We start from the raw sequence: 9223 nt of genomic DNA on the forward strand, positions 1-9223 counted from the left end.
CTGTCAGTCCAAACCAGTCTGGTCATTCTCCTCTGACCTCTCTCATCAACAAGGTGTTTCAGACTGCAGACCATCCACACACAAGATGTTTTTGTCTTCCACACCACTCTGTGTAAACTCTAGAGACTGTTGTGCGTGAAAATTCCAGGAGATCAAACAGCAGTTGATAAAATACTCAAACCGGCCCATCTGGTACCAACAACCATGCCACAGTTAAAGTCACAGAGATCACATTTCCCCCCATTATGATGTTTAATGTGAACGTTAACTTAAGCTCGTGACCTGTATCCGAATGATTTTATGCATTGTGTCGCTACCACATGATTGGCTGAATGGATAACTGCATAAATAAGCTGGTGTACAGGTATTCCTATAAAGTGAGTGTATATACTCGCTATTTTATATATATATATATATATATATATATATATATATATATATATATATATATATATATATATATATATACATACACACACATACACACACACACACACACACACTATATTTAATCTCTACCGGCCAGTAGCGACTGTTTGTACTTTTTTAAAATCTAGCTTTCAGTGGTGAGTAAAATGGCAGCAGAACATCAGACACTTCTGCAGGACTAGCCGAATTTGTGAGAAATTGTTTAACTAATTAGCTTGTGTAAACTAAACATCTGACGCAAGATATCCATCAGCACCATGTTTACTACTGCTTCTTAACGGCTACACAGGAAATAAGCAGCATTCGCGAGAAGGCCTTACTGAGCTAACGCGATTAGCCCACAGGCTTCAGTTAGCTACCTACAGCATATCCGGCATGATTCTTATGATATTAACCGTTAGCAGGATCTGACAATTTAATTTGTTAACACGAGTAACTATAATGGATGACTATTGCTCTTTATCCAATTAAAAAAAAAGTGTACAATGTTATTGGTCTTGGCTCGCAAACAAACTACAAAAGAGGTTAGCTAAAAATACACATCTATCCACTTCCGGATTTCAGTCAAGAAACTCTGACGCCATTTTCTCCTACCAGTTTTGCGGAAGCTCCTGCGTCCCGATTGGCTGAGAGAATACCCTCATCGACGGTTCACTGAAATAATATAGATGGGTCCATCCAATGAGCAGCCAAATCCTAGCGAATTAGGCGGGGTTTACCTGAATACCGGTGTTAAAAAAGTACCGTAGACCGCTATCTTGCTAGTTAGTGCTTTAAAAAAAATAAAAAATAAAAAAAAAATAAAAAAATAAAACTTGGGCTGTCGAGATTACCCACCGTCGTAGTAATCAAATCATTTTCACATCAACTGATTAAATGACCAGGATACAGAATGTAGCTTGTAACAATACGACTACGAAAAATTATATTTGCCTAAACAGTTGGAGATATCTTATCCATTTTTAAGCTAGCTAGGTAATTTGACAAGGCTGTCAAACATGTACAGGCAGCATTATCCTGTTACCTGGGTAAAAATTCTGAATAGCTAATTGTAATAGCTGCTGAATATCGACGCTTGGTAGATAATAAGTAGTAAAGCTATTTATTTATTTAGCAATACTAGCCCACAACTGCTAACATATTTTATATATATATATATATATATATATATATATATATATATATATATATATATATATATATATATATATATATATATATACACACACACACACATACACACTACCCAACTGGCTACTTATACAGTATAGCCACTTGGTTAGCCAGCTAGCTTTGTTGTTGATAAGGCTGGTTACCTTTATAATGCACCCGCAGGTTGTTCTGTGACAGGCCGATGTAGCTGAATTTGTCCTTTGGGCTCCAGGATCTGGGCAGCGGAGTTTCTTGTTCGTTCACGGCCGGGTAAAGGCGCCTGAGCCGCTGGTTGAGCTCTTTTTCCTGCTCGTTTAGAGCCAAGTCTCCGTGAACAACAACCGACATCAGAAAGCCGCAGCCCGATGACGGTCCGGACATTGCGATCGGATTCCTCCCTTTAATACTCGCAGCTAACCAGCTACTTTTAGCTGGACAGCTCTCTGGAAGACTCCAGCGATAAACTCTATCTGCTGTCACCGACCACAGAACACGAACTATTTCTGTTTGTTCGGTTTTGGGGGAAAATAATAATTTGGCTTAGCGAGCTCGCTAGCTTCAGAGAGCACGGCGCTAACAGCGCTCCTGGCTGACTAGGCTAGCGAAGCGGAGAAGCTCCTCGCTGTTGAGACAAAGTCGACGCACGAAGGTGACGAAACAAAGCCAAAAAACCATGAATCCAACTCTCTAGGACGACATGCAGTGAATTGAGGAATATAATTCAGAGACATCGACAGAGCTCTCAGTCCGATCTTTTGTTTGTTGTTGGTGAGAAATGCAGCGATCTAATTGGCTGAGGCGGAGTCCAGTCACACTTCTCCAGGAGTTGATGCATGCCCAGACACACACAGCCTATCAATATCATGTCCTCTGTGCTCCTTGTGTAACCGCACGGGTTTACACGGAAATACAAAGCAAATCACTTATTTGAGGACCGTCTTTGTTCATTTATCTCAATCACGATAAACAAAATCGGACGAATCTATTTGATGGTAATATCACTACATATGTTGCCTACTGTGTATATAACTACAACAGTGCATGTGTGATAGGATTATCATGAATCTTGCACAACTGATAAACACCTTTTGCCCCAAATACCCTGATGCATTTTACTCCAAATACCCAAATACACTTTACCCTGTTTATAAAACGACAGGGACCCTGGCCACTGTAGGGCCACTGCTGACCAGATATCATTAGTGCGGTGAACCATTCTCAGCATGCCAGCAACAGAGATAGGGCATTTTAATGTGTATTGAGCTGATATTTTCAGTTAATTAGCTGTTTAAAGCTTATAAAGCATGGTTATTCAACTAAAAACAAAATAAAACAAAACAAAACAAACAAACAAAAAAAACAGGTAAGGTCCAGTTACGTCCAGTTCCTTGCTTACTAAGGACCAAATTATCAAAGACAATTTGATTCTTTTCTCTTTTTCTGGCCACTTATGATTCTGAACACTGAATAGACATCGGTCATGAAGAAAATAAATGGATACTTCTATATCCAATCATCTTTAATTATCCTGTTTCATCAGTGATTTTTCTTTGTCCAAGCTGCGCCATGTGTTTGCCTGTTAAACCAGAGATGGTAAATAAAAAAGCAAAGAAAATCTGTGAAAACCTCTCTTATTACCTAATGTTTCTACCCTTGTAGCTAGTCTCTGGTCCCATCAGCTGCTTTCAGCTAAATAATTTACATAAATGTATTTGACTGCATAAGTCACAACAGTGAATATGTTAGAGAAGCCACAATGGTTCATGTTTAAAAAGCACGGGTCGCTGAATTACAGCCTGTTGGTTTTTTTTTTCCCCCTCTGTATGTTTATGTCATATGTTATGTTACAGTAGTGTGTTCTGATGAAATAATTTGCTGAGTCCCCATTTGGACCATGGTCCACCAGTAACAGCTAACACTGACGATGTTTAATAAAAAAAGAGGCGCAACCAGGCCACTATTATTATACATACACTTAAGATCCTCAAACAAACGGGTCTTATGAGAGTATACACACAACATAGTTTGAAGAAAATGTGATGTCCTTATATGAAGACAGTGCCATCTCATAATACATACATCAATTAACTCATTTATCTTTAATCACTGCTTTATCCTGTTAAAGGATTTGGTGGATTTTGGACCTATCCCTGAAACAGTGGAGTCAAGTCAAGAATACACCCTGAAAGGCCAGCACATATGGTCCCCTTCAAAAGTATTGGAACGGGAAGGCCAATTCATTTGTTTCTGCTATACAGTGAAGACATTTGGGTTTGAGATCAAAAGAATACCAGACGATAGATCATAATTTCAACTTTCATGTCCTGATATTTACGTCTAGATGTACTAAACAACTTAGGACATGGCACCTTTTGTTTGAGCACTCCCATTTTTCAAGTGATCAAAAATATTAGAACATGTGACTGATAGGTGTTTCTTTTGCCCAGTTGTGCTATGTTGAATTGGTTGTTTAAACAATTAATAACTCTGAATGGGTTTGAGCCCTGGGTTTTGCCTGTAGAGGCTGCATTTGTTGGTTAAATGGTTAAACTAAAATAAAGACCACAGAGCTGTCTTTGGTAGAAAAGCAAGCCATTTTTGTCATGGATATACCGAAATACGCATTTGGACTACGATTCCCATCAGCCACTGCACCTCATATGATCATATCAAATGACTGTCTGCACCTGTATATAAGTCAAATTTTTCACGGCACACATTGTCTTGCATTTGTCTTTCTTTGCCACTTTATGTGTGCTTGTTTTCTTTAGACTTGTACTTTGCCACGAGTTCAGCAGTTCTTGTTTTGTGTTTGCTTTGAATTTTATTAAACTTTAAAAACTTCAGACTGCATTTGCATCTGCTTTTGCAGATAAGCTGAGAAAAGAGGGAAAATCGATCAGATCAGAGCCATTGCACAAGCATTGGACATATCCAATACCACAATTTGGAATGTCCTGAAAAAGAAAGAAACAACCGGTACACAGTATTAACAACCAGTCATCGAACACATTGTCTAAGGAAAACAAGAGGAGTTGCTGACAGAAACACTGTGAGACCTGTGAAGAAAAACCCAACCGTTCAACAGAGGATGCCAATTCTGCTGCCATCTATCTGCCCCTGACCCATCTAGACAAAAAGGACAATTACATAAGGGTGCTGTTCATATACACTTCAGTTCAGCATTCAACACAATCATCCCACAGAAACACAAGAAAGCTGAGCCTGCTGGGTTTAAACACCTCCCACTACAACTGCATCCTGGACTTTCTGACTTGGAGACCCCTGTCCGTCAGGATCAGCAACTAACCCAGTAAGACTCGGTGCTACTGCACACTGCACTTTACATAACTGCATCAGTTACTTTATACTATGGAACTTGTTTTTGCTGCCAGTATTGCTGCTATACTTATGCCTCTACATTATACAATAGCTTACAGTTTGCAGTCCATGTTCTGTGTATCTATTGTCCTGTGTATTTATTGTTTTGTTCTGTGTGATTATTGTTTTGCATTCGTCTCACACTGTTGTCTATTTGCACATTATGCAGTCTTGCGTACTGTTCCATGTTGCACCATGGTCCTGAAGAAACGTCATTTCTTTCCAATGTATGTAGAAGAATCACAATAAAACCCACTTGACTTGACTTGAATTCGTAAAGAAATACAGAGATGAGCCATAAAAGTTCTGGAACTAAGATTAACTGTTACCAAAGTAATGGAAATGCCAAAGTGTGTAGAAAGAAAGGATATGGTCCTGATCCAAAACATACAAGCTCATCAGTCAAGCATACTGGAGGTAGTGTCATGGCTTGGGCTTGCATGGCTGCTTCTGGAATGGGCTCACTAATATTTATTGATGATGTAACTCATGATGGTAGCAACAGAATGAATTCAGACATCTACAGAAACAATCTGTCTGCCATTTTACAGAGAAATGCATCCAACCTAATTGGGAGGAACTTAATCATGCAGCATGATTAAGACAATGACCCAAGACACATTGCCAACACAACAAAGGTTTCAGACTGACCAAGTCAATCATCAGACCTTAACCTAATTGAGCATGCATTTTCACCTCCTGAAGAGGAGACTGAAGAGAGAATGCCCCCCCACACACACACACACAGACACACACACTCACACTCAAAACAAACAACAACTGAAATAAGATGGATTACAAGCCTGCAAAAGCATCATAAAAGAACAGTGCAACAGTTTGGTGATGTCAGTGGGTCACCAGCTTGATGCAGTTATTGTAAGCAAGGGATATGCAACCAAATATTAAGTGTTATTTACTTTAATTTACTTTAAGACTATCTGTTCTATCTATTGTCTCATATCCATCTTTTGATTTCAAACCCAAATGTCTTCTGAGTATAGCAAAAAACAAAATAGTTGGCCTTGCTGTTCATTCAGAGGCAACTGTTTGTCTATCAAGGATAGGCAGGGTAGCTGAACTGAGGTAATTTCAGTGTGATTAAAGTGTGTGGCTTGTAGGCCTAAATGAAATCAAACTGTCTCACATGTTTCCATATTTTATATTTCTTTTACAAGAGTGTTTATACTAAATAAAGTTTATAAACTGGTAATTGGCATAGGCGATGTCTTTTATATGAACTTTTTATGAATGTGTTATCATAAAGTGCACATATAGTCAAATCAATTATTAGTCAACTGTTGAAGTTAATAGTTCTTCTTTGTGTAGCTAAGAAAAAAGTGCATAGTATAAATAGATTTTCCCTATGGCAACAAAATTGGCAAATAGAATGGTGAATTGGGTTGGCACAGCACACCCTGAAGTGTTACTTATACCACAGCAAACTGACAACAATTACAGTTTTTAATTAATTAATTAATTACATGCTGCACTTTTAAACACTTAAGTCAGTTTTTTATTAGTCTTAGAATATGAAGTATCTGCTATACAAGCTGTGTATGAGCTATTCCTGTAGAAATGATAATGTATTAGGATGAGCGCATATACAATAATACTTTAATTTTAATTACAGCCAGAACTACCAGGTCTGTAAAATAATTTATGAACAACCGTTAAAAATGTAATCAACACCTTCAGATTTGAGAATCCATCAATAACTGCGGTATAAATATACATACATTCTAGAGATTAAACTGATAGTTAGAAATTATAATCTGAAATAAAACTCTATTTTCTATGACTAAAGTAGTTTTGTTTTCAAAAACCTGGTTTTTCTCAGTCCAAAACCTGTCGGTCCATTGTCACATCCACCGAGCGCTGCAATCACTTAGGCGACATCCCTGTATTGATCCTTAAGGTGGCACACAGTTGCAAAACTCATAGCACAGACACCGACACACCCCATACACCATGATCATGAGTAGACTGACAGGCACTAGGCTGATCAGCAGAACTCCCAGAGTGGTCTTCTGCATGATGAGTAAGTAGACACCTGTAGGCAGAGAGCTGAAGTACAACAGCCCCAGGACCCACAACAGAATTCGGGCTGATGCCTGGCACAGCAGCGTGGTACAGTTCCACACTGTGCAGCGTCGCGTCACTGAGGCCATGGAGTCCAGGCTGGAGGAGCGGTGATCTGCTGAAATTGCACTGTCCTGTAGTGACTCCATAATGGTGATGACCACATAGTTGGAGCATATAGATGAAGGCGATTCCGATGCTGAGTAACCCACCAGAGAGTTTAGACGTCCGGGACTGAGCAAAATCTCACCCTGGCTCCCCTTTAAATTCAGATATTGGTTTTGGATGGACAGCACAGTCACTAAATTGTAGTCATCCGGTAGACTGCCGCCAGATTCTCCAGGAAGACCAGTAACATAGCGGCAGAAAGGGCAGACCACCGAGTTTGGGGGTGACTCACCCAGATTGAGGAGTTTTGCCAGGCATTTGGAGCACAAACGATGGCAGCACTCGAGCACTTTGGGTCGCCGACTGGACAGATTATAAGCACAATAGCAGATCTTACACTCCAGCTCCTCGGTGGTCAAACCTTCCACCACTTCCTCTGGTAGTTGACCCATGATCTCTTGCTGGTCTCAGCGCTCTTGCATGGGCTTATCATAATAGAAGAAGAGGCTTGGGAACATGGTCTCAAGGTAGTCACTATGTTACAGCTGGATGCCAGACAGGCAGTCTGCGCCAAAACTTTTACCAATTCAGGGTCACATGCAAAACTGGGAGTTTTTTCATACTGGAGTTTGATGTAGGGAGAGTTTCATGCTCTGTACGGAAGGCTGGGGAGAGAGGCTGTCACAGAAAGGATAACTGTTTACACAGCACTAGAGAACAAATGCAGCAGCAACAAAGCAGGTCCTGTAAAACCAGGCCTGGAAAATTCTAGCCAGGCCTTTTGTTGCCTGTGCAATTCAGTCCAATTAGTTTCTTCACGCCCCATTCTGGCACACTGTTAATACTGATGTGATGTGCTTTGTTTCTTCCTTCCTTCCTTCCTTCCTCCTTAACACTTTTAAAAATCCCCATATGTTTTTTCATTTTAAAATATCTCATGGAACTGCCTAAATGTTTGCATAATAATGACATAGAGTATAACTGAGAAATATATTTTTATTTGGAGTAGAGCAGGATTCTGCACTAAAACTGCCCTGGATATTCAGCCAATTCATTAGTGTCTAATTTTTGCTCAGAGAAAAAAAAGGGTTATGCCTCTCTTGTTCTGTCTTCTGTGCTGACACCTTTTATTTAGGATCTATCATGCGTGATGGTTTTATATTCTGGCGGTAAGCATGAAAGATTATGAAAACTCTCTTCAAATAAACAAGGGCCATTGGCTAAAAAACTATTTCATATTTCAGTATTAGCTACAGCAGTTCACTCTCTCTGCTCTCTGTCTCTCTCTCTCTCATATATATATATATATATATATATATATATATATATATATATATATATATATATATATATGTGTGTGTGTGTGTGTGTGTGTGTGTGTGTGTGTGTGTGTGTGTGTGTGTGTGTGTGTGTACACGCAAACACACACACGTAAATACAGTGGGAAAATAAGTATTATTTCAGTAAATATATATCCTATGAGGTTATTCACATGAAATTTTCACCAGATTTTGGTATTAACTCAGATGTCCACACATATAAAGAAATCCAAGCATTAAAGTCCATGAATGAAGTTCTGTGTAATAAAGAGTAATGACACAGGAAAAAAATATTGAACACGCTAACTGAAGTGTATTTAATACTTAGTGGAGAAGCCTTTGTTTGTAATGACGGCTTCAAGACACTTCCTGTATGAAGACATTAATGGTCCGCAGTATTCAGGTGTGATTTTTGGCCCGTTCTTCTAAACATATTGTCTTTAAATCTTGTTCAATTGGATTCGAGTCAGCTGATTGACTGGGCCATTCTAACACCTTGATTTTTTTTCTTTCTGAAACCAGTTGAGAGTTTCCTTTGCTGTGTGCTTTGGATCGTTGTCTTGCTGGAAGGTCCACCCACGTCTCATCTTCATCATCCTGGTGGATGGCAGCAGAATCTTCTCAAGAATCCCCCGGTAAAGGGATCCATTCATCATCCCTTCAATTATATGAAGTCTGCCAGTACCATGTGATGAAAAACAGCCTCACACCATGATGCTTCCACCTCCAAACTTCACTGTTGGTATAGTGTTTTT

At 39.3% G+C, this 9223-nt stretch overlaps 2 protein-coding genes across 3 annotated transcripts in view; both read right to left on the minus strand.

Moving 5' to 3' along the window:
* Positions 1-2393, minus strand: part of ranbp9 (RAN binding protein 9) — a 20606-nt gene extending 18213 nt beyond the window's left edge. Inside the window, exon 1 of one of the 2 annotated variants that reach the window (XM_017472323.3) lies at positions 1746-2393. In XM_017472323.3, coding sequence (XP_017327812.1) covers positions 1746-1962 — 217 coding nt within the window. In that variant the 5' untranslated portion in view covers positions 1963-2393. The remainder of the gene's footprint in view (positions 1-1745) is intronic. The other variant, XM_017472322.3, reaches the window with a different exon arrangement.
* A 4433-nt stretch (positions 2394-6826) lies between these two features.
* On the minus strand, positions 6827-7601 carry rnf182 (ring finger protein 182). The gene has a single exon (XM_017471504.3). It carries the CDS (start codon positions 7599-7601, stop codon positions 6873-6875), a length of 729 nt encoding a protein of 242 aa, XP_017326993.1. The 3' UTR covers positions 6827-6872.
* Positions 7602-9223: the final 1622 nt, after the last annotated feature.

Source organism: Ictalurus punctatus, chromosome 7 (assembly GCF_001660625.3).
Source record: "Ictalurus punctatus breed USDA103 chromosome 7, Coco_2.0, whole genome shotgun sequence".
Classification (NCBI taxonomy): domain Eukaryota; kingdom Metazoa; phylum Chordata; class Actinopteri; order Siluriformes; family Ictaluridae; genus Ictalurus; species Ictalurus punctatus.